This window comes from Watersipora subatra, chromosome 5 (assembly GCF_963576615.1).
Source record: "Watersipora subatra chromosome 5, tzWatSuba1.1, whole genome shotgun sequence".
NCBI lineage: Eukaryota > Metazoa > Bryozoa > Gymnolaemata > Cheilostomatida > Watersiporidae > Watersipora > Watersipora subatra.
This window is the reverse complement of record NC_088712.1, coordinates 3,270,038-3,297,827: the sequence shown is the minus strand read 5'-3', so window position 1 is coordinate 3,297,827 and position 27,790 is coordinate 3,270,038. Positions and strand designations below refer to the sequence as shown.

At 31.9% G+C, this 27,790-nt stretch overlaps 1 protein-coding gene across 1 annotated transcript in view; it reads left to right on the top strand.

Moving 5' to 3' along the window:
* Positions 1-19,162, top strand: part of LOC137397050 (uncharacterized) — a 49,585-nt gene extending 30,423 nt beyond the window's left edge. The window contains exons 2-5 of the mRNA XM_068083335.1: positions 13,290-13,448; positions 16,307-16,408; positions 18,097-18,208; positions 19,060-19,162. Coding sequence (XP_067939436.1) covers positions 13,290-13,448; positions 16,307-16,408; positions 18,097-18,208; positions 19,060-19,162 — 476 coding nt within the window. The remainder of the gene's footprint in view (positions 1-13,289; positions 13,449-16,306; positions 16,409-18,096; positions 18,209-19,059) is intronic.
* The last annotated feature ends 8,628 nt before the right edge of the window (positions 19,163-27,790 follow it).

Genomic DNA, 27,790 nt, shown 5'->3' with positions numbered 1-27,790 from the left:
TATATAAGAGTCCTAACAAAGGTCTAACACTATTAAAAAGTTTTTCTATGTGAACCTTCCATGATAAATTTGTATCAATGTGAACACCCAAAAATTTTACACTTTCAACTTGGTTTAAAATTTTACCATGCAAAGTTAAAGCGGTCCTGGGGAATTCATATTTATTTTGATTGTTTTTAATATCATAAAGTTTGTTTTGTCTACATTTAATGTTAGTTTGTTCATAGTACACCATTTTTGGATTTCATTCAGTTCATTATTTACTGCAGAAATTTGCTCATCTAAGTCTTTGGATTCTAAAAATAAGTTTGTATCATCGGCATACAAAATGGGAGTAAAAACTGTTAAAATGTTTGGTAAATCGTTAATATAAATTAAAAAAAGTGTAGGGCCAAGTATGGATCCATGGGGAACACCACATGTAATGCTTAGTTCATCAGAGACAGATTGTCCAATTATGGTGACTTGCTTTCGTTGAGAAAGAAAGTTTTCCACCCATTTAATAGAATTTGAACCAAACTTTAGCTGTTTCAGCTTATATAAAAGAGTTTGGTGATCAAGGGTATCAAAGGCTTTACTAAAATCAAGATAGACTCCAAGTACGGATTTCCCATCATTAAATGCTTTTAAAATTTGATTTGTGAATTGAGTAAGAGCTAGTGTAGTGTTTTTATTTTTCCGAAATTCAAACTGGTTTTCATGAATCAAATTATTACTTTCTAAATATTGCATTATTTGTGTGTTCACGATCTTTTCTAGTATTTTGCTTATGACAGGCAGTATTGAAAAAGGCCGATAATTTGAACAAAGCTTTACTGAGCCTTTTTTAAATCAAGGTTTTACTTTGGCTATTTTAAGAGCTTTTGCGATTTGGCCACTTTCTAAAGATTCATTAATTAATTTTGTCAAAGGATTGCAAATGGAGGAACAAGCAAGCTTTAATAGCTTTGCTGGAATATTATCTAAGCCTGTAGCTTTTTTTATATTTAAATCTTGCAAATATGCTTTCACCTTGGTGCTATCAACTTTTTTAAATTGAAACTCTGGAATTGACAGATTACTGTGCAATAGTATTTTTTCTTCTTGAAAGGTATTACCAAACGCTTTAGCTAAGTTGGGTCCAACATTTACAAAATAACTGTTGAAATGGTCGGCAATACCTTTTTCATCTTCTAAAACCTGGTTTCGATCGTCAATAATTAATTTAGGCACCGGTGATGTTACAGTGCTTTTTCCTAATTCCTGATTAACAATATTCCATAAGTGTTTAGCATTTGAGGCAGCCTTAAGCTTCTCTTCAAAATATTTGGATTTAGAAAGCTGTAGAGCTGTTGTTAGGTTGTTCCTAATTTTTTTGTATTTATTTATTAATTTCATGTTTAACAGAGAATTTAATGTTCTGCGATATAGATAATTTTTTCTTTTTATTAAGTCTAAAACCTCTGTTGTAATCCAAGCTTTTCTTTTTTGGTGTTTTGCCTGTGACTGCGAGTTAAAAGATTTGGTTGATTTTGGTTATAGTTATAGATTATGTAGGTTGATTTTGATTATAGTTATAGATTATGTAGGTTGATTTTGGTTATAGTTATAGATTATGTAGGTTGATTTTGGTTAAAGTTATAGATTATGTAGGTTGATTTTGGTTAAAGTTATAGATTATGTAGGTTGATTTTGGTTATAGTTAGAGATTATGTAGGTTGATTTTGGTTATAGTTATAGATTATGTAGGTTGATTTTGGTTATAGTTATAGATTATGTAGGTTGATTTTGGTTAAAGTTATAGATTATGTAGGTTGATTTTGGTTAAAGTTATAGATTATGTAGGTTGATTTTGGTTATAGTTATAGATTATGTAGGTTGATTTTGGTTATAGTTATAGATTATGTAGGTTGATTTTGGTTAAAGTTATAGATTATGTAGGTTGATTTTGGTTATAGTTATAGATTATGTAGGTTGATTTTGGTTAAAGTTATAGATTATGTAGGTTGATTTTGGTTATAGTTATAGATTATGTAGGTTGATTTTGGTTATAGTTAGAGATTATGTAGGTTGATTTTGGTTATAGTTATAGATTATGTAGGTTGATTTTGGTTATAGTTATAGATTATGTAGGTTGATTTTGGTTAAAGTTATAGATTATGTAGGTTGATTTTGGTTAAAGTTATAGATTATGTAGGTTGATTTTGGTTATAGTTATAGATTATGTAGGTTGATTTTGGTTATAGTTATAGATTATGTAGGTTGATTTTGGTTAAAGTTATAGATTATGTAGGTTGATTTTGGTTATAGTTATAGATTATGTAGGTTGATTTTGGTTATAGTTATAGATTATGTAGGTTGATTTTAGTTATAGTTATAGATTATGTAGGTTGATTTTGATTGTAGTTATAGATTATGTAGGTTGATTTTGGTTATAGTTATAGATTATGTAGGTTGATTTTGGTTATAGTTATAGATTATGTAGGTTGATTTTGATTGTAGTTATAGATTATGTAGGTTGATTTTGGTTATAGTTATAGATTATGTAGGTTGATTTTGGTTATAGTTATAGATTATGTAGGTTGATTTTGGTTATAGTTATAGATTATGTAGGTTGATTTTGGTTATAGTTATAGATTATGTAGGTTGATTTTGGTTATAGTTATAGATTATGTAGGTTGATTTTGGTTATATTTATAGATTATGTAGGTTGATTTTGGTTATATTTATAGATTATGCAGGTTGATTTTGGTGAAAGTTATAGAATTGCCTTTTTTGAAAATGATATTTTCAAAAATTTTCAAATAAATTTTTCAAAAAGCCTAAAAACATATTATGTTTTTAGGTTTTATACTGCAGCATACCTAGAAAAATTCAAAATGGCCAAGAACTTCTGAAATATTTTCTCACAATAATATTTCTTTTTAGACCGAGGATTTGAAAGTGAGTGGATAGCACACACAGCATAAGATAAAAGCTCTAAACAGCATACATATTAAGCATTGCATTTGTTATATACAGGATATATAATATATATTATAGCTGTGGTTGCTGATATTTTCTAGGCAAAACATCGAAGCATTTTAAAATGGAAAAGTAGTGAAAGTGAGAGTGGCAATGTTCGCACACATAAATCTCCCTAAACACTTGTTAACACCTACAAATCTTTTTTAATAACTGATAACAATGAATAATAGCACCTACTAACACCTAATAACACATGTTAACACATACAATTACCTGATAACACTTCCTAACAGATGTTAACAACATTTAACACTTGCTGGCACCTGATAACTCCTACTACCATTTGCTAGTACCTGCTAGCACTTGTGAACACTTGCTAACAAATACTAACACTCACTAACGCCTGGTAACATCTGATAGCACCTGTTTACCAATCTTCTTATCACTCTAGCTGTTTTTTTACAAAAGCAAAAGTTTTTTGATCTCTTGTGTATATGAAATTTTAAATAATACCAGACTATTTTGGAAGCCGAAATAAAAATAAATAAAACAAAATAATATGAATTTCAACGTGTTATGATTGAACTGCTTATGAGAAAAAGTTAAAAACCAAATGTATCTTTGCTCTTTATTTTAGGCAGTATCCCAATGATATACATAAACTTTATACAGCTCAGCACGACGTGTCAGCAACGAACTAGATCTGCGCTGACTTACTGGCAAGTAATGTCCTGGAATAAAGACGGTAAGATACCATTAGTTTCAACTTTCTAATTTTTGTCAAGAAAGAAAAACTTTCGAATTGTACCGCTTTAAAATTCATTAAATTTGTCTAAATTAACAAACTTTTAAAAGGGCAAATAATGTTTGATGTTGTGAGCTTTGATAGATATTTCATATATATTTGTATAATTTTGTATAATTTTTTGCTGTGTTGAAAGGTTGTAGTCTGAGATAGTTGGAGTCACAAAAGCACAAGCACAAAAGCTCATTATGAGCAGATGATAAACCAAATGTAGGGTAAGAAAAAGTCAATCGAAAGCCTCAGTTCCTTTACATTGTTAGCAAAGAATTGTGACATTTATAAATGATAAAAAGATTGCTAGGGGTCATGTCAATAAAAATGATTTGATTAGCCCACTTTTGGTGATATAAACTGTTTTTGCTTCATCTAACTACAAATGACTGACCCAAATGGAATTTTACAGTTGATAACAAGCTTATAGGATCTCATTTGATGTGTAGCTTTGTTGTGGCTCGTTTCTTGTACTAAAAGGGTTGAGACCTAGGTTTAAAGGTAAAATAAGAAACACATTCTATTCCCAGTTCTATAGCACCTGTGGCAAAAACCAAAATGATTAATGAATTTACAGATAGCTCTATTTTTACTAGGTACTAGAATTTCTAATAGCAATGACTAAATATTAACATAGGGAGAACAACATTTTGTTGAAGGAAGACCAACCTTTTTATTAATCACAACTGCAATAAAGAGTCTGCTACTAAAACAAATTTAGTAATGTAGTCATTCTGTTGCTTTTCAATACATTTAGGGCAAATGGTGAGATGCCAGGAAGCTACATGTATGTCAGTAAAAACTGAAGTAGAGTCAAGAACACCAGACAAAACAGCCGATCAGTGGCAACAGTTTGTTTCAATCACCAACTTGTTATTTTGTGGTAATTGACTGATAACTACGAGCAATCGATAGTCGTTGAGTGAAATAGTCAGAATCACTAAGTTGCAAATTTTTTTATTAATTTACATAAATCTGCACATTCACGGAGCAAATGGATAAACAAGCTGGTAATGCCTTAATCTGACAATTTAGACATAAGTTTGTCACACGAAAACGGGCTTTAGTAAATGCAGTTATTTTGAAAGATTACTCTGCATAATGCTTATGGCAAGTTTTAGCGATATAAACAAACTTCCACACCACCAAACTTTACTAGATACTATAAGTTAACAAAAGACTGAAATATTCAATAAACTGATTGATCGCTTAATAAGTAATAAGTTAGCAAATCACCTAATTGATCAACCAGTCAATCAAAAATCAATCAATCAAATGATAGATTGATTAACAAATATTTTACTTAAAGGCCATTCACTGAGTCAACTAATAAATATGCTAACAACTGAATCAATCCGTTTGTCAATGGCCAAACCAATCCACCAAAATGTTAAAAAAAATAAAGAAATGGAGAATGAGCAGACAACTCTCTAGGTATTCCAGATCAAATGTATGACATCATGAAAAACAAATGAAACTACAAAGTTGCACCTAAACTCACTTTGTTGATTATAAACCCGTAAACTTCATAAATGTAATAATATAATATTATACATTTTTGGAGTCACTTCATTTATATCTTTAAATTTGATTGAGCAATCAAAAGCTCCTTTTTAAAAGATATAATAAATATAATGATATATAAGATATAATGCAAAATTGGGGTGAAAATGTTTGACCATGCATTCTACTTTTTGAACATTGACTGGATTGTGCAGGAATAGTTACTATGGTTGTAGAATATTTGGGTAACTGAACACAGAAAACAAAGTGTGAATTTTTAGTTTACTAAAAATAGTTATTGAACAAGAAGCCACTAAACATCTACACAAATGCTCATCTCGTAACAATGAAGAAAATCTTTTTTATTGTTGCAAAGAAGAAATCTGACATGCTTTGCCACTTAAAAATGAGTTCAGAAAACAAACTACTTAGTTTAAAAAAGCATAGATAAAATTGTTATAGATGTATAGCTAGAGAATAAGATGTATAGCTATAGAATATATTGCTAGTAGCTATACAGTGTATAGTTAATAGCTATACAACGTATAGCTATTAACTACACTTTGTATAAAAAGTCCTTTAATATGTAGCTGATGATCTGTCATTGTGCACCGGCTTGTCAGAGCAGTAACACGTTATAGTACTAGTATGAGTGTGCTGTCATCACCAGGTGTCATTATCAGGTAATTTAGTAGATGTCAGATAACATGTAAAAAACAGAGCAGTTTGCTTATCATTAAAGAGAAAGATCATTTCAATTACTCTATCCTCAATGCCTACAAAAGAAAAGCGTACTGTATGATAGAAATCTTTCTCAGATTTTCTTTCCTTATTTCTTTCTTTATTTTCCCCTTCGGTTCTTTTTACTCTTGTTTCTCTTAGCTTTCTCCCTAGTCAATTTTGCTTTTTGATTTTTTCTGCTTTTTCTTTCTGAGTGTACAAAAACTTTGATTAGTATTTTTATACTTTTTACCTTTGAATAAAGGCTAGTTTTTCAGTGGTTTCATGCATGCATGATTCTGATTGTGGAATTATTTGAATTTTACAAATATTCTAGGAAAGTATTACTACCTCAATACTGACTCACCAACATTGACACCAGGATATTGTATTGCATACAGAATAGCTCAGTGTGTGAGGGCCGGGGAGCCCTGCAGAGCTGTGGGGAATAGCACACAGTTTTACGATGTTCCACTCAATATTAAAAGCTCTACTGGTGAGTCAAGCTTCATAAATTAAGCGGTATGAAAATCATTACTTACTACAATTAAAATTAAAATAAAAACTACTATAATTGCATTTTAGTCTCCATATTTTCAATTACTCTATCTTCATTGCTTATAAAAAATTATAGAAAAGCGTACTGTATGATAGAAATTTTTTTCTGATTTTCTTTATTTATTTATTTCTTTCTTTATTTTCCCCTTCAGTTCTTTTTACTCTTGTTTCTCTTAGCTTTCTCCTTAGTCATTTTTGCTTTTTGAGTTTTTTTGCTTTTTCCTTCTGAGGGTACAAACACTTTGAGTGGTATTGTTAAACTTTTTAACTTCGAATAAAGGCTAGTTTTTCAGTGGTTTCATGCATGCATGATTCTGATTGTGCAATTATTTGAATTTTTCAAATATTCTAGGAAAGTATTACTACCTCAACACTGACTCACCAACATTGACGCCAGGATATTGCATTGCATACAGAATAGCTCAGTGTGGGGGCCGGGGAGCCCTGCAGAGCTATGGGGAATAGCACACAGTTTTACGATGTTCCACTCAATATTAACAGCTCTACAGCTGGTGAGTCAACTTCATAAAATTAAATTGTATAAAAATCATTATTTATTATCATAAAAATAAAAACTATTATAATTGTATTTTAGTCTCTATAATTTTTCAAATTGTTAAAAACTATTAAAGTCACAGGTTTCAGATAACAATTAAAAATACTATAATAATTGCTATAATATTTCTTATTTGCTGTTTGCCATTAAAAACATTTTGATTTGTGATTTATTAATATACATTTTTATGTCATGACAACCGAATTTTACAGTTTGAAGAACTCAGTAACCATTTGATGTAGTAAAAATATCTTAAGACCAAAAGATTGGTGCCTTTTTAAAATATACATTATTACCTTTGGACAAGGTTGCTGGAGCCAAGCAATTTTTTCTTTTAATGCCAAAAATACAATTATATTTGAACAGATGTTTTTTAATATTCTCTGAAAGTTTTTTATAAAATACGTTTAAAGATCTCTATTTAACTGAAATGTATTTTTTATTACTTTCCTTTATATTACCATGTAAACAATGGTTTAAATGGTAATATTATAATTATATTCTAAAAATATTACTTTAAGTACAAAACAATGCACTTTTTAAAAATTGACAACCTAAAAATTTTCGAGTAGTCTTTTACCCACATAACAAAGCACGTCATTTTTTATGCCTGACAATAAAGCTACGAAAACGTCGCTTTTACTAAAAATCATTAGTTTACAATAAAAATTCTATGGTAACTAACTTGTTTCATGTAATCTTCAAATTTCTTACAAACAATCTTTTACTATAACATCTTTTCTGTGATAATCCTTTTTGTTTTTGCAACATTTATAGCCAAACAATGTGGAAAATACACTGGTACTTAAAATACATCTAAACAGAACTACCAGACATAAAAATTGAAACAGATTTGCTGGGAAAATATTCTGATATCCTAGAAATGAATTTGCTGTTAACATAAGGTATAGTTCTTATCATATTGGAGAATAGGTTATTGAAATATTTCTATAACTATAGTCTAATAGCAAATCATTGTTATCAGCAGAATATGATTTTTAGATTCTACTCTCATGGCCAGTTCTGTCAGCAACCTTGCCACCACTCCGGTCATCACTACCACCTCTACTACTACCCAAGTTACCACTCCTACTACTACCACAACCCCTACTACTACCACCCGTACTACTATCAATACACCAACTACTACTACCCATACTATTACTGCTACCCCCACTACTACCACTCATACTGCTACCACTACCCCCACTACTACCACCCGTACTACTACCACTACTCCTACTACTACCACCCCTACTGCTACCACTCCTACTACTACCACCACCCTTACTACTACTCGCACTACTACTTCCTATACTATAGCTTCCACTCGGTAAGTTAAATAATATTTGTATGAAGTCACTAATGCATTGTAATCATTTCTGAGAAAAGTTGATCAAGCTCTTGACAAATTTGCAATTCAACTGGAAGATTTGTATTATTCTCCTAGTCATTCAATTAGTGCCTATGATAGGTAGAACACAATCTCAGACTATAATGGGTGAGTTTTATTTTTGAAAGTGCTCCAGCTGATGACAGGGAAGCTACCATATCTTTCACTTACCAGAACATGAGAGAGTGCACAGGATTATGTGTGCAGTACCATCCAACAGCAGCCAATGGTAGGTGTAGCTTATTTCAAATTTTATTAGGATTCTTTAAGTTCTTTAAAAATATAACTTGCTTTTGACTAAATGTTTGTGATAATTCCACAGTCTCTTTGAAACAGTTATTGTGGTTGATGACAAACTGATGCCAACAATAAAAATAATTGTTTATAATGAAGTGAAAGTTATACAAACTTTGAGAAAATATCATGTTATATTCAAGCAACAATTTAAAAAAACTTGGTTTTACATGTTCCATGTACAGCGACCATCATTATCAAACTGTTGTTAATTATAGTACTATGTTAGTATCCCAATAGTATAATAAAGTTGTTTTATAATATAATAACAGTAATTAAATATATACAGTTTGTTATGTGATGTCGTATTCACTTAATGGCATATTTTTATTATCTTTTTATATGATGAAAATTTTAGCAGTTACTATATAATAATGAAATAATATAAAAATACATTAGTATTCTGTACCTTAATAATTGTTATAAATAGTATTCTAATAGTATTTGGGAATTCCAGCGGATTGTAGAAGATTGTCAGGCTGACTCATAAAGCCCAGAGAATAAGTGTGTGCACAAATAATCTAAAAGGCTGCTAGGGAACTAGTCGTGTTTTAATTGCAATCAAGTTTTATCTATTTGAAATTCTTAATATCCTGGCAAGAAGATTATCTCAAACATAAAAACAAGCGTAAACTATATAAAGATACTAATAACCTCTGATAAAATCAAGTACATCTTGTGTAGGTTCATCTTGAAATACTACTGAAACGATTCAAAACCATATTTTTTATGTTTATTTTGGACTAAATGTCTATGTTACATGGAATACAAGCCCTGTCAAAAGATGCAGCTGATTATTTGATATACTGAAACAATTTATTATTGAAGAAAACTATTCTGAATTAGTTTTTATAGACTTGTTAAAAATACTCAATGGCTCTTTTGACTGAAATTATAAAATATTTACCTTGTGTGAGAGCAACCTTTCTCAAAATGTATAACAACATAATGTATATTGTCAGTTTATCTAACTGGAGAAAAAGCTATGTGTGTTTGTAAACAAAGCTTGGCACAAAAATTATACTGATGATCTTGGCTGAACATGTCAGAATCCAGTAGCAAGGTAACCTCAACAACTGAGAACATATTCAGCTTCAGAAAGTATTTGAAGGTCAGATGTTATTCTTGTCACCACCGGTGGCCTTATTCTGGAACTTCAACCTCGACCTCTTGTGTGCAGCTGAGGCATTCTAAACCACTAGGTCACATGGCACACTGCCAGGCCATATAGCAGTAAAAAAACTAACATTCATTTCTACAACAGGATAGAAGCAAAGTGTCTCAAAGTGCTATCTGCTGAAATTAAATCTTCAATTGAAAACCATCAAATAAAACTTTAGTATTCCCTTTCATGCTCCAGTAAGTAGATTTAGCGTAAACCTCCGAAGTATGCAATTTAAAAAAGCTATTAAATTACCACATCTGGCAAAATAGTGGGATAACTACATTAAAAGATGCATTAATCATTAGAAATGACAAGTATTGCTAAAAATGGTAAACCACAGCTTATATTTTAGTAAAAAACAAACTTAATCTCAAAAATATTTTTTCTTATTTCAAGGCTTAAAAGCTGAAAAAAAGAAATGAATCTAACCAAAAAATAAATAGTTGCGCTAGAGAATCAGCCTGAAATATTATTATTACGATGTTTTTATAGACTGCTGTTGTTTAAGTGTTGAACATGAATATTTCCATCTGTCCATTCAAAGCCATTAATAATGATTGAACAAAAGATTGCACCACAGTTGATTTGAACCCGCATCTTTCAGTGTAGGACACTAGAATCTGCACAAATCTGCCTTTGCGTTGCAAAGTAATTGTACATATAGTTGTTCCCTCTGCTCCATCAGCATATCTGATGTTGTTTACAGCATGTTAGACAGCCAGCTGCAGCTGGGAGTCTAGTGCAGTATTTTAATGTTGTAAAACATTATTAAGACAGCAAGGATACTAATAAATATATAATCATACACACCCTAACCTTTATGCAGTTTCAACATAAGTTATTGCTCAAATTTGTTTAGCAAAGCCCGGCATTGTGCGAGTATTAAAAATCAGCTTATAAACACCTACAGGTGATGTAGTTGCCTGCCACTTGCAATTAGCCTGGCACATTGTCGTTGGCTAATTTGAGTAAGCTAGCAATTTACTAATAACTTACTAACTCACTGACAATTATATTATTATAAAATAAAATTATGCTATTAGGATACTGTAAAAATACTATTATTACCAGCAGTTTCATAATGATGGTTGTTGTAAAATAAAACATGTAAAACAAAAGGTTTGTTTAAATTGTTGATAGTAGATAACATGAACATTGCCCAGAATTTGTGTAACATTTCTTACTACTGATGATAATGAATAATGTCTAGAGAGCTGTCTGGTAGTCGTCTAAAATGCTTGATTTGCAAACAACCAGTTAGGGCTAAGTTTCCAACAAGGACCACTGGCAAGAAACAAAATGGCAACAAACCATAAATTGCTCTTTGTAACTAGGTTTATCTTTAGATGTCAAGGCTTCCTTGCCACTAGACTCAGACTTGCTCAACCGAGCCTATTGAGTCATTGTTTGTGCAACATGGTTCTCCAAAAGACACACACCTTCAGCAGCCACTGCATTATACTCATTCTTGGAGGGTCACTTCATGGTCGTGGCTTAGTTTGATAAAATTAAAAAAATATTTGTAGGTTCAGTTGTAGTCGAACTGCTGCTTGCATGAGTAATGTTTGCCAAGTAATTGATCATGAGTAATAATTGCCTCACAATGATATCTCATAGTGTTTTGTTAGACTGTTGGTAAAAAAGATTGATTACCAAAACATACTTTGTATTGAACAACAATAGTTGCCTTTTTAAGAATTTTACTGTCCGGTGCAAAAGCATTAGTTGTTGGAAAAACTTTTTAACACCACCATTAACCCTTGCTTGTAATGAATCACCAAGGCATTGTTCATAAGGTACCCCAACCGCCGAACCAAAACTGTTTCACTTTTGTGCAAAGTGAACACTTGAAATATTTCTCACTATAACAAGTATACCATGATCGAACTGATAACTTTAAGAAATAATTACCATTTGAAATAACAAAAAACTTGAGCCAGCTGATGCAGTAGGTAAAACAGCCATAGACATAAAGAATAGGCATCGCTTTTCTATTTTTAGAAAAATCCATTTGAAGCGTTTACATTGTCTTCCAACAGTACTATGGCTTATGTGGACAGCGGTCTTATGAAGTGACTAGATATTCACAACTAATGTCATATACTAATGAAGGTAGGTGAGTTGTTATCTCATTAATTTATTAGTTTTAAAACTATAAAAAGTTTATAAAAAACTAATATTATGGTATTTTGCAGTTAAAATATACATGTATATAAAGTTTAATGTTTGTTTTTTTGTCTTTTGTTTTTACATTGTTGTTGATGTTTTTGTTAGATATATATATATACATATAATATATATTATTGTATATATAATACATATAATATTATATATAATATATACATATAATATTTATTATCTTACATATTTATTTTGACTAGATATTTATATCTTTTTATATATATTTAGATATATACCTATTTAGATATTTTTCAAAGTTTGTATTGTTGTTTTGATATCTGTCCGTCTGTCCGGCTATGGCTATTAAAACTTAGCTATTAAAATTTCTTATGTTGCTGGACTCGAACTCACGACGATTTCAACCACAGTATTGCTATGCAATTTTCTATTCACAAAACTACAAAAAGCTTTACCAATTCGTAGCTATGACTATATGTTCTATACCTCTTTTCTCCAATGCACCTGCTAAATGATGTATTAAATAAAATTCTATTGACTTTATTAGCTTTATGAAACGCGAAGCTTATTTGCATTTTCGTAAACTTCTATTTTCAGTTTTTTCACATTTTCACATTTTCGCAGATTTCACAGATTTCACAGATTTCACAGATTTCACATTTACATTTAAAGTAAAACCCCTCCATATTTGTTCCAATTTGTTTCTTAATTTATTTGACTTGCACAAATAATTTTCTTCTTGACATGTAGGTTGAAAGTTACAGTTTTTTGACAAAGTTTGAAAACTTGAACTGCTGTTTTATTTTTTTATTAATTTATTTAAACTGCACAAAAAACTTTTTTCAAGATATGAAGATGGAATGTTAAACTGGTAACTGCTGGTATATGTTAAATAAAATAAATTTTTTGTGCAAATACATTTATTACCCGTGCTACGCCGAGTATTTAAATAGTATATGTATATCTTTTAAAAATTAACATAAGTAAAGCTAAACCCATGGTGTTTAACATAAAATGAAACAGCATAAGTTAGCAGAAAATAAAATAGAATACTACTTATCTTAGGTAGCTATTGTCTGCTTTGCACTGGCGCAGCCATCAGGCTGTAGATCTAAACTCGTGATCTATTCTTTCTGAACTTATGAGAGAAATTTTATTCTAGTAATATAAATTAACACATCTCCTTAGATGTTAAAATCTTCCAGTTGCAATGTTTTAGAAAAGTATTTCTATCTCACATTTGACGCCTTAACATTAATTCCTGGATACTGCATTGCATACAAAATAACTACACGTGGAGGTGATGTGGAATACTGCAGAGCCTTGAGCGATGAAACTCGATATTACCAGGTTCCATCCAATATTAACCACTTCACCGGTGAGTATAGTTTCATAAAATAAAAGTGAATGCAAGTAATAGCTTAAAAATAAATGCTGCATTTTTACTGTTTACGGATAGGTATTGCCGAATATAAAATCATCGCTCGACCAAACACGAGCAAATCGATTGGTTGAGAGGTTTATGATAAATGCATATGTGCACACAACTCACGAAAATTATTCATTAATGGCTGTCGCAAACCTTTGTACCGAAATCTCATCAACAAGTTTAACTATTTTTCAATGAAGTCATTTAAAAAAAATAACGATACAAAACACATATAAACCTATTTAAGTATGTTACCAAGTCTTTATTATTTATAGAAAATGTTCTAAAACTTTCCCATCTTATCGAATTATACATAAATACAAAGATTAATTTGACCTAAAATTGCTATTGAAACTTTGAAAAGCTTTTTTTAATTAAAATCTAGACCGGTCAACGCAGCGCATATAAAGCCGAGCGACAGAATGTAGAATCATTATGTTTCGAACCAATGCCCCGATAGTTATTGCATGAGCAATGCTCCGATAGTTACTGAGGTGTTGAATCAGAAGGCTAGGCGAGCGGCGACCATTTAGAAAAAAACAGTAATCGGACAGTCTCAAATTAATAGGGAATTTGGGACAAATTTTGAGAAACCATAAAGTGAGTTGTGCAAAACATGACTTGAATATACGACACTTGGAATATTTTGACATGATGGGTGGCTCAGACTATTGGTTTAGTTTTTATGTGTGTTGCTCATTGGATTGGTGAGATATTTGGGTGGATACTTTTGTTTTTGCTCTCAACTATGTGAACCTTTGTTGTTTTGTTGTGTGTGTAGACGGCCCGGCCTCGACTTCGACAATATCTTGCTAAAAGACACCTGTAGATAAATAACAGTAATAGAAAAAGAAAGAGAGGAAGTCATAATAACTATGCATTGTGCTAGTATCTGTAGCTTTAGTATTACTAACAGCTGAATCATGCATGTATTTGTATACACTTTGTAATTACTGTACTAAAGATGTTCACCAGTTATTAGCAGCAGTTGAGTGTTTGAGAAAACATTAAAATTAATATACACAAAGTCGTTGATCGAAGAATAATTATTCGATTTTATGAGGTTATTATGATATTTAGCTATAAAAATAATCATTTGAATTTACAAGATCAAAGTATATAGTGACAATGCAATATGTTACTGTTATTATTTTTCTAAAGATTTTGTTGATGCTACCGCGGCTGTGCCCAATATTGCTGTACGCAATATTGCGGTACTGCCAAGACATTTTTAATATCTGCTAAATTAATTCACAGGCCTACATTTTCTTAAGATATACATCTATATCTTTAACAACAAGTTAAAATATGTTAGATTTTCAAAATCACCATAATTCTTTAGATATAAATACAGAAATTTAGATAAATATCACAACTTCTTGATATTGGTTTCTATGACCAATGATATACAGCCCTCCCCCAGCCTGTGTATATTACACAGCAGCTTGCCATTTTACTTCTAATATTGCATTTCTCCTGTTGCAGGGAAGAGATATAAAAATATCATTTTTTCCTTTTATTATTGCTGTCTGTTGCACATAATAACACCCAGTACATTGCAGCTGCCGTTGCAGTTCTCCTATTGCACTGCAGTGCCATTTGACTGCTAATATTGCGTTTCTCAACTGGCACCCTTTCTTTTTCCATTATCACTTTGGTTGTGGGGGGTATGGCAGGGGAATCATGGTTTATTAATCTATTATTCCCATTACATATATTCTTTAGAAGCATATAGGAATGCTGTTATGAACTTAATAAAATAAAGAAAAGCAAAAATGGATTTGCTATTCATAGAATAATACTTTCCCATAGAGCATTAAATAACAATACAAAACATTTATGGCAACTAACTAGGTCAACCATATTTAATAGTTCAAGGCTGTGTGTTGTTTAATGTTTCTCAAAATAAATTTCATAAATATTGTGCAAAAAATGTTCTATTTTTGAAAAAAAAACTTTTGCATAATAATATGATTAGTAAAAAATTTTTCAATGCTCAAGTTCATGTTTTTAAGAGCCATTCATTAAGGTTTTCCAATGAGTACCTAAAAACAGCAAAACTGTGTTAATTACAAGCAGAAACTCTATAAAACAGAAGTTTGCAAGGCAACTAAAATTAATTGCTTAAAAAGCTTTGAATAAAAGTTAACCTAAAATTTGGTAAAACATTTAAAGAACACTGAGTTACTAGAACCAGCCTCAAAATAAACCAAATTCACCAAATAGAACATAGATTGAAACCTTTTTCATTCCTGGCTTTCACAAAGAGACAAAACTTGTACTATCAATTAAACCTGTGTCATGAGTTTGCCTTTCAGATACATGAATATTACAGCAAATCTAAAGCAGCTGGTAAAATCAAGATCGGAAAAGCTTATCTAACATACTGTTATTATACAGTTAATGTAATTATTAATAGATTTATTAGATATTTTAATGCTTTGTTTTGTAATTTAATTATTTATTCAAATAATATTTAATCTAGTTTTATTGGTAATTTACCTTAATTACCAAATAATTTTTAATTAAATGCTTAATTGCACTTAAACATAAATTTGTTTGCCAATTCAATTACTAATGTATGTTCACAAACCTAAAAATACTTAGTTTAAATTATTAGTGCAATCGTAATCTACCAATTAGTTAATAATTGAATTTAATTGTCATCAATTTCCGTTATCACTCAACTGGGTTGGTATCACCAATTGCTAACTTAAAGACAAATATTAGTTTAGTAGCAGTAAAGAGAAAATATTAATTTTGTAACTATTACACCTACTTCCAACAAATAATTGAATATTTTATAGCAACCAGAACAGTTTCTACCACCATGATATCAACAATGATTATGAAGGCAGCAAGCAGCGGGTCAAGATCCAAGTCTTTAAAAAAGAAGTTAGATTACTCAAGTAAGATGTGTTCTAATTTTAATGAAGTAAGATTATTAATAGCTCAACTTACATGCAATATACTAGTTTTCAAACCACAGAGCTTTAGTGGTGTAATGGTTATCGCTACAGATTGTGAAGTGAGATTTACCAGTTTAAACCTCGTTCGTGGGTGCCAAAAATTTATTTCGCCTTCAAATCTCTACCGTGGGCAATGTTGGCAATACCTAAATAGTACTGACATACGTTATTTTCATTGTAAAAAAAAGTCTCTATCTTCAAGCAACAACATTTCAACCTATGAACAAGATTACAAATGATAACATTTGTGATATTTTTCTAGTACTTTTGAAAGCTTGGCTAAACCAGATACATTTGGTAATCAATCCATCGGTTTGCAATGAACTTTGAGTTTACAATAAAATATTTGTTTAGCATCTATTTAAGTTCAAATTAATTGAAATCAAAATATTTCTTATTTACAAAATATTAGTTTATAAACTTTAAAGTTGCTGTGATGTAATTGCTAGTCAGTGGTTCAGTTGTAACTGTCAGAAATTTTACCTAGTACTAAACCACTTATGTGCGCCATTTTTGTGAAAAAAGGCTTTTGCCTAAAAAACTTTGCTCTACCTTTAAAATAATAATATTAAAATTAAAAATGATAGCATTTGTGGTAGCATTCTGGTAAGTTAGAATTATTTACTAAATTGATTTTATAATATTACATAACTATATGTTTGAAAGGGAAAGATTAGTTACTGCTAAATTTGTTTAAACTTTGCAATGAATAAAATATAATTAAAGGACGCCTGTCTTTGAATACATAATTAATAATTCAATAAGAAAGTAGTATTCAGAAAACTTCATTTACTTAATAATACATTTACTACTAAATAAAAAAATGTTTGCACCTTTTCCTCAAATTAATAAATGTTCGAATATAAATAAATGGTTATATGAACTTAAAACTAACATAAAAGAAATGCAAAACTCTTGTAGTGTAGTTAATAGCACCCTGTAATCTGTACTAAAAAGTGACAAATCAGTGATGTGGTTCAAATTACAGGACGTTTGGAGGAGCGCTTAGTGTTAAATCTTTTCCGCTACCTTTAATATTTTGGGCAGCCAAACAAGTTTGTTAATCAGACTTTCAGTTTGTAACAAAATCTTCAAAAGTAATTGGTTTCTAAATCATACAGATCAGTATTAAATATTGAAGTTCAAATTTTTTTATTTAACAATACATACAGTCCGCCAGCTGCTATTTTTAGCTTACATATAGAAGTATATGAGCTATAATTAAATGATGCCTGATTTTAAATATTTGATTACCGATTCGATACAAATTTAGAATTCAGAAAACATCAACAAGAAGTTTATTTACGACCAAATAACTTTAATTTTTTAATATTTTTGCATAATCATTAATGTTTACTTAATAGTATGACTCAATGAACTTTAAACTGACATGAACGAACATTTTTTATATTTTACATGTTTTTCAAAATCAACAGTTTATCATAATGAATCTTTTTAAAAAGTATAGTCTTTGGGTTACTTTTAAACTAGCCCGGAGTAGAGTTAAATAAAAACTTGCAGTTTGTTTTTAACTAAAAGTTCTCGTCTAATGAAAGATGAAATGACCAATAAAAGCAAATCAATTTGAAATATGAAGTGTCCGCTAAAACTGCTTCGCGTATTTTTAGAAATGGCTATTGTGATATCTCTCTCGATTGTTGGATTGGTAATTCTATTTATTGGAATAATCTGCTCAGTTGCACTAAATAAATGGATGAAACAAAGACGAACCCGCCAAAGGTATGAAAGTAAGCCTCCTTAAGTAAAAGAGCATGAGTGGCTCAGAGTTACCCATAATCAACACTGTGATCAACATGATACATGTATATATTGTATTATGTACTTAACATATATAATATATTATGCAAATAAATACATATATATATATAATATATATACATAGTAACATGATTAATGTGACATATATATTATATATATGTCACACACAAATATATATATGTATATATTTATATATATACATGTATATAAAAAATTGTTTCTTCACCCCGGATACTCCGTATGAGTGGTAGATTCTGCTCTAACTCGGGTCTCCTACCAGAGACCTTGGAGTTTGAGCACTCGCCTCAAGATCTTAGCTGTTCCCAATAGCGCACCTGAGTTGATTGTTGTTGGTAGTTGGGCAAGCCACATTTTATGCGCCGGTGTTATTGCGCCCAGTGCCCCAATGACTACTGGGATTACAGTTGTTCTTACATTCCAGCATTTTTCAATCTCTTCTCCAAGAGGGAGATATTTCTCTACCTTTTCTTTTTCTTTGCTGGCTATATTGTAGTCATTGGGTACTGCTATATCTATTATAGTAGCTCTTTTGTTCTCCTTGTCTACCACCACTATATCTGGTTGATTTGCTAGGACATGCTTGTCAGTTCGGATGTAGAAGTCCTAGAGGATTTTAGCGCGGTCATTTTCATTGACCTTACTAGGGGCCTCCCACCAGTGTTGTGGTTTATTAAGGCCATACTCATCACATACACTTCTATACACAACACCTGCGACATGATTATGCCGCTCAGTGTTTGCGTTTCCAGCTAGCTGTTTGCATCCACTGATGATGTGTTGGATGGTCTCAGGTGCATCTTTGCACAGTCTGCATCTAGGATCGTCTCTAGTGTGATAGATTTTCGTTTGGAGTTGCCGTGTTGGGAGCACTTACTCCTGGGCTGCCATGATTAGCATCTCTGTATTGGCCGTTAGGTATCCTTTGTTCAGCCACATATACATGTATGTCTGGTGAAGATCGGCAACCTTAGATATTTGTTGGTGGTAAGCACCATGAAGAGGTTTTGTGTGCCAGTCAATTTCCTCATCATCAGGGCGTAGGTCCGTTGTAAGAGCAACCGATTGAAATTCAGCTAGCAACTTATCTGAAATGGCCATGGAAGCTGCATATGCTTTGATGCTTTGCTCCTCCTCTTAGCCTTCCACATTTCTCAATACCGAAGGTCATTCCGATGTCTTTGCTGTATACCTGAGTGAGGTGTATTGGAAAATCAATGTCTATTTCTTTGTTAGCTCACATCTTGATGTCATACATGTAAAATAGGTGGTTTGTCTTGGTGCCACTCTTAAACTGGTACCCATATTGTGTCTCCTCCAGCATATTGCTTAGAGGGTTTGGGCATATGCAGAAGAGCAGCGGTGATAAGGAGTCACCATGATAGATGCCCCACCTAATTTTTACACTCTCCAGCTTCTTGCCCTTAGCCTCCAGTTCCGTCTTCCATTTGGTCATTGACATCTTGATGAATGCCACAAGAGCAGGGTGAACATTGTACATACTAAGGCACTCAAGTATCCAACTATGGGGAATTAAGTCATAGGCCTTTTTGTAGTCAATCCAAGCCATGGCAAGATTGGTTTGCTTTCTTCTGCTGTCTTGACGGGCCGTCCAATCCACCAGTAACTGATGTTTGGCTCCTCGGGTGTTGCGCCCAATTCCTTTCTGAGCACTGCATATACTGACTCAAGTGCTCGTCCAGTTTGTCTGCAACTAACCCCGAGAGCAGTTTCCAGGTGGTGGGCAAGCTTGCTATTGGTCGATAGTTTTTGGGAATCGGCTCCTGCTTTGGATCTTCTATCAGAAGTACAGTTTGTCATTTGGTCAGCCATTCTAGATGGTCACCTTGTTCTATTAGGCATTTCATCTGCTTAGCCATTCTAGTGTGAAGTGATGTCAATTTCTTCAAACGGAAGGCTTGAATCATGTCATGGCCAGGTGCTGCCCAGTTCTTCATACGCTGCACTCTGCACTTGATGTCCACTTTGCTGATGGTGAGTCCTTGCTGAGCCACAGTGTGTTCAGGGCTCTATTTAAGCCTCTTTAGCCAATTTTCAGTGGTGTTATGAGTAGTCTCTTTTTCCCAGATGTCCTTCCAGAATTTGAAGTGCTAGATCGAGGAGGCTCTGACATTGGCCTCGGCAGTTCACCTTTGAACAGAGGAATAAACTCTATATAGATAATTTATGAACAGTTTTAATAACTGGGCGCAATAACACCAGCGCAAAAAATGTGGCTTGCCCAAATACCAACAGCAATCAACTCAGGTGAGTTGCATAAAAGTCCGCTATTGGGAACAGCTGAGATCTTGAGGCGAGTGCTCAAACTCCCAGGTCTCTGGTATGAGACCCAAGTTAGAGCAGAATTTACCACCCATACGGGCGCCCCAGTATATATGATAACGAATCTTCTTCGGCACAGAATCTTCATTCCAACATTTTAAGATCAATAGTCGGAATGGGTACCGACATACCAACATATCCACAAACATACTTTGAGAAATATATATCTGTATATATGTATATACATGTAGGGGCCTATATACATTTTATACATGCATATATATTGTGCATGTATATACATGTATATACATATACTATACTATACTACATACATATACTTTACCATACTACATACATCTTATATACATATATTTAGTTAATACGTATATATGCATTAATTGCATATATTTATATATACACATTGCATGCATGTATATACATTGTATATATATACATATATTTAGTATATACGTATATATGAACAATGTGTATACATTTTTATATAATTATTGTATATATGTATATACATTTTGTGAAAATATATGCATATATTCAGTATATATAGTAAATATATTTGGTATATTTACTAGATAAACTTCGACCAAGTTCATTTCTTGAGATACAAGTAATCTTTGAGATATGAGCGAGTGCGCAATCCTCACTATATTGCCAATCAGATGAGAGGCCACTTTTGAAGGCAGCATCGCTTGGTCTTTTTGTTTGTATCAGTTTAAAAGAGGAATTTAAAAGGTCGACTATAAGGTATGGTATGAGGAGAAACGCTAGAAACCAGAAACAAATAAAATAAACAGACCGACAAAATTAAAGTAAGTTTACTAAAATCTTAAAAATCAACTTCAAGTGTGTGTTAAAAGTCAAAATTTAACTTCAATTGAAGTTAAACTTCAAGTTTCTGTTAAAGTGGGGTCACAAAGGTTTAGTTTACTGAACACGTTGCTTTTAAGTATCTCTCACACCATGTTATCGACAAGGCTTGTCTTGAAGGTAAAAACTCCATACAGTAGTGTACATGAATTACTTTATTTAAAAAAAATTGAGACTTACTTATCTCAGTTTTGAACCAACTAACACCTATTTTTAAGTTTCTGTATTCATATTTATTCTATAAGGTGCCAAATCTCCAAAATATGCTAAAATGGGAAGAAATTGAGGAGCTAATGTCTAGCATCTTAGTTTTATTAACCTAAACTCATAACATCTACACAATTATATAACTCAACGCCTTCCGTTAGCATCTCTGTAACATAGTTTTATTATAAGAAAATTGGCATTAAAATGTTTTTTGAATCAGAAATAATATTTTTCAATCAAGTTAGGGACAACTTAAAAGTTTTTTGGCAAAATGGACAAAAATCATTTTTATTAAAACATATTCACCGAAACAGATCAGAGCATTTTCAACAGTTGTTTTTATATAGCAACATATACAAACAAACAACAACTCATAAAACAGTCAGAAAATATATTTTATTGTTTTAGTAACATACAGTAACTATCTATAAAAATGTAAGTAAATAACGACGAAGTTAGATAAGTGGAGAATATTAAAGAACATATTTTTGTTTTGAACACTTTTGAAATATTTTTTAATGATTAATCAGTCGCAATGAAATTTAATACTCAATTTAAAAAAAAGTTTGTTTGGCTATTTTAGATTAAAAAATTTCAAAAAAATTTTTTTTATAGATTTCAACTATGGTATACCGAACCAAAACAGATTCTACGAATTATTTCTTATTCGTTCAGCCAGAGTTTTTTCATCTGCTGAAGTCTTATGTAATCAGTAATTATGTTGATATTTACAATGCAAAGTTATGTCCATTGTGAATATATATTTTTAATAAATATTTTAGGGAGAATCGTGCTCTTGCTGCTGAAACTGCTCTACACAGAGTAACTCGGCAAACTGCATGTAGAATCTTTGTATCTGGCCGTCCCTACACTGACTCAAGACCCCCCAGTTATATCTCCTTATCTCCGAGGCTCGAGCCACCTAGACATACTCAAACTGTTGACAGCTCTAATCACAATGAGAATACAAATGTTCCCCAATTGGAGGCTGCTCCATCTGCCCCTCCTCTCGAATTGCTTGACGCACAGGACCTTGAGCGTATGAGCCATATAAGCGCAAGCAACAATATTTGCAATGAGAATAATGATACAAGGAATTTTTACAGTCAACAACAAAGATTGACAACACAACCACAAAATCTTCCGCCCTCATACAATTCAGAAATGCTCATCTCATATCCGGCGCAAAGCATGCCAAACTATCCACCGCCACAATATGGTCGTTTCTAAAGATAGGATAACTCTCACCCAACTGTGATAGTCTGATTTATCATCAACCAATATCTTTTGTCTACTATTTTTAGTAAGTTTTATTACTAAATAAAGTTTATTAAGCTTCTAACACTATTTGCTTCATTTTAAGGTTTTTGATATTACAAATTAATGGTTTATAAATGAGAGGTTTTATGTTATTCATTTTGGCGAGCTGTATGAACTTGATGCAAAGTCATTAAAAAGGCAAAAAATCTAAACCTTCAAGCGAGCATCATCATGAATTGTATCCACCAGCCTTAGGATGAAAAAAATGAAATGAAGGAAGCACACAATAAAATTAGGCTTGATTTATGTTTTAGCAAATGAAATGCGTCATGTTAACTTAAGTGTAGAGAATATTTTTAAATACTTGAAATAATAGGTTACGCACCATTTATACTTTTAGGTAACTTATGAGCGAAAACTATAGTAAAAAACAGTAGTTGTTAATCGACACTTTAAATTCTGTCAAACTTTATATTTGGAATGCAAACATTCATTGAAGAAAAATATTACACACCTTAATAATATTTTGTTCCCTAATAATTTGAACAGCGGACAAGATAGTCAAACGACTACAATGAATATATCTCTACAATCATAAAGACTGTGTTCATCCATCTGTCTATCTCAAGCTGTGGCTGGAAGTTGGTAAGAAAGATTGCATCATGCAGGATGCAGGCTTATCTGAAGGGATGACTACATCTTAAGAATATTCAACACAAAAGTAAGATATGAATTGTATGAGAAATATAGCTCTTCAGTTTTGCTTGTTCAGCATTACAGATTTCCAAATTTATTTCAGAGAATATTATCAATGTACCAAATTTCTCTATACAGAAAACGTGAAATTATATCTAGAAAACTTAAAACAATTTAGTTATTCAGTAAAGCACCAGAGTTTTGAAAATATATAGTTTGTACAGAACTCTAAAAGATGCTGTTTCATCTATTTATGTTTAGCTTCAGGTGAATCAAATGAGCCTTTGAGAAACTATCATCATATTCATTAAATCCATCATAACAAAAAATAAACAAAAATATTGTGTTTTTTCTAACACTGGTAAAAATTCTGTCGAACGTAGAGAAAAGAGACTTTTTTAAAAATTAGTTTGAAAAAATCATGCTTAAGAAGCTATAATTTGAATGTCCTTTTTGGAATGCATAAAAATAAATTTTGCTAGTTTCTGTACTTTGCTAGCTTACAAGTTTTTTTAACTTGTGAATTTGTTTAGCTTATGATTCTTGCTAGCTTATGAACCTTGTAAGCTTAAGAATTTTGCTGGCTTATGAACTTTGCTAGCTTATGAATCTTGCTAGCTTATGAACTCTGCTAGCTTATGAACCTTGTTAGCTTATGAACCTTGCTAGCTTATGAACCTTGTAAGCTTAAGAATTTTGCTGGCTTATGAACTTTGCTAGCTTATGAATCTTGCTAGCTTATGAACTCTGCTAGCTTATGAACCTTGTTAGCTTATGAACCTTGCTAGCTTATGAACCTTGTAAGCTTATGAATTTTGCTAGCTTATGAACTTTGCTAGCTTATGAATCTCGCTAGCTTATGAACATTGCTAGCTTATGAACCTTGCTAGCTTATGAACCTTGTTAGTTTATTAACCTTGCTAGCTTATGATCCTTGCTAGCTTATGAACCTTGTAAGCTTATGAATTTTGCTAGCTTATGAATTTTGCTAGCTTATGAACTTTGCTAGCTTATGAACCTTGCTAGCTTATCTGACTATTATTCTGTCTAACACGGAATTTCAGTTTCATGTTTTATGCTGACAGCCTTAAAATAGAAATGTGAGTTGAAGTCTTTTAGCTACATCTATAGGGCAAAACTGATTATACATTATTGACAACTGCAAAAATAGTGACACAGAAACAAACTTTACCTTTGAAAATGACATTCAAATTTTTGAAATATTATAATCTTATTTCTACCTCTAGCTAAAAGTGGTTGTGGAGAGTTGTGACTACATGTTACTCATTAAAGATAAACTTACAGGTAATTTCAGTTGATTTTATTTAATAGTGTCGGTATTTTTATATTATTAGCGATTAATTGTGATGTTTGAGGTGATTTGACTGTTACAATGTTTCAAGATTAAAATAGATAAAACTTGATTGCCATTTAAACGCTCAGATCAATAGAAAGTGTGATTATGATGTCTATTAATAGTTGCAAAGAGACCAACAGAGTAGAGACCCACCAAGCTGAGACTTGAATGCAATAACCAATTTTCCCCCTCTTCCCCCCCCCCCCCCTTCTTCCCCTCTTCCCCTGCCCTCTTCCCCCCTCTTCCCCCTTTTTACCCCTCTTCCCCCTCTTCCCCCCTCCTCCCTTCTCTCTTTTCTCATCTTCCTAATCTTCCCCTCCCTCTTCCCCCTCCTGCTCTCTCTTCCTCTTCTTCTCTCTTTTCACCCCTTCTTTCCCCCTCTTTTTCCTCCTCTTCCCTCTCTTCCCCTTTCTCTCCTCCCTCTTCCCCTCTCTTTGACACCATGTAATGTTTATTTTTTGATGCCAAAATATGTTGGTTATTAAAACCATTGTGGAAAGAGGTTTGAAATAAATTATTTAATTTTGTTAAATATTTATTTCTATATGCTGTATTGTATCATCTACGCGTGTGTACTAAAAATCCAATTTTGTCATTGTGTGTGTTTGTTAGTTTTTTAAATAATTAAACTTAAGTTCATGTAGGTTAGTTAGTTATTTAATTATTTAGTCCTTTTAAACATTTTGGCTGCCTATGCATGCGCTTTGCATCTTCCTCCTGGTTGCTGAAAGTATAATGTCTTTAACTCCGAATTCTGTTTTACAAAGATTGGGTTGTTGCATACAATTAAAATCTATTAATGATATTAACAAAATGCAAATTAACCAGATTCGAATTCAATATTTTAGTAATTAGCATTTTCTTGATTTATTAAATAATTCACGATTATTTATTTATAATTCTTGATTTAAAGAATTTGTCCGAAGTTGAAGAGCTTTTCCACTAGGATATAATTGAAATTGTAACAAATCTACCAAAAACTTTAGAAAATTGTAAATAATTCAGATTCTTAATTAATAATTATGTAAGACACAGTTTCCTTTTAGTCCACCATTACAGACAAGGTACTGTACTAAGAACAAGGACACAACAATGTCCCATTTCCTCCTTCTCTCATCTCTTTTCCTTATTTCTACAATAATGATAAAAGTTAAAAGTCCTCACATATAACTTTATGAAGCTAATCAACAGGCTAATCTAACAGCACATTGAGGAAAACTACCTCCATGCTGATCACCATCATCTAGTGACTTTTACAATTTTCTTCTATTTTTTCTATTTTAGCTCGAAAAAGTCCTGCAAAAGAAATTAAACATTTTTTACTGGTTCTGCTCACTCTGCTAGGACTCATTACTAATCATTTTTTTGTGGAATCTGTTAAACAAATCTCCTGTTGCCTAGCAACAAATCACTACTTTATGATTAGGATAGTTTGAGTGATCCTACTAAAAGAACATTTTTAAATTTTAAAGACATTTCAAAAATCAAGTCAACTTAATTCCTCAATGTAAATTGTTTGTTTGAAGTTTTAATATCTTCTTTTTTTGGTACCAAAACATAGATATCAATACCTAAAACTTACTAATGTCAATGTTTTAGTATACTTTTTATTACAGCTAAACCGTGTTTTTTTAAATAAAACTACAAATTATTTTTCATGGTTGAAGTTCAGCACTAAGATATATTTACTATCACTACAGATTTCTTCTTGTAGGTAAATTTTATTAATCTTCTGCTTAGATCATGTGCTTTTTAAGTCGAAGTCTAGTACTTAATAACTACTAGCATCTTTTACTCTGCACTGCAGAAATCTGACGACTGTGTTAGGTTGTGTTGGAAGTTATTTTGCTTCAGCAGAAACATAGCGGTTGTTTTGCTTCTGCCAAAACATGACAACTTTGTTAAAATTCATTTTGCCTTTCGTCTTACTGTTTACTAAAGCAGCCGCTGAAGGATTAATTCACTTCACATAAATAAACCATGTTTACCAATCTGGAATACTAGTAATATTTCAACCAGAAGGAGATGCAAACAGTGGGTATACATCAACAATTCTGAAAGAAGTGCACAATTTGAATTCTATTTTGTAACTTACTGAAATATATACTTAAACTGGAAAGGTGTCTTGAGAAGACATAAAACTGAGAAAACTAGTTTGCTCTTGTAGCATCTATCTATATATATATTTCCTAAAGTATGTCCGTATGTGGGTACAAATTCCGACTATACATCTTAAAACAAAGATTCCATAACGAAGAAGATTTGATCTCAGACCCTGCTGCTCACCAGTTGGACGCCGTACCCACTGGACTACATAAATTGAATTGCTAGCTTGCCAATATAAGTCTTATAAGAGAGCAAATACCTAACGGCTTTGGGTACGACGCGGGTCATAGCATAACGTCATGAGAAGCTGTTTGCTCACATTATTAAACGTACTGACTAATAGTGAGTAGGCTAGTAGCGAGGAATTCTCACTACTTATCATTGTCTATAAGACAAAACACTTTTCTCATGATATGTACAGTAGTTTGAAAGTTAGAATGGCAAATCTTGTTATACGTTAAATACAAGTCAATTTTCTGTCCAAAGACCTTTCTATTACCCGAGCAACGCTGGGTAGCAAAGCTAGTCTTATCTATTATGTAAAATGCTCTATTAATCATGATGATCAGACCAAGTATGCCGGCAATCCATTCACCATGCATACATTGCATAATTGGATTTGTAGAGAAAAAGTTCAGTTCAAAATAGTTTCTTAACGTTAAAGCTTTGGTGAAACAACTGATGATCCCACGACCACACGATAGGAGCGGAAGTGTGGGAGTTTTTATGAT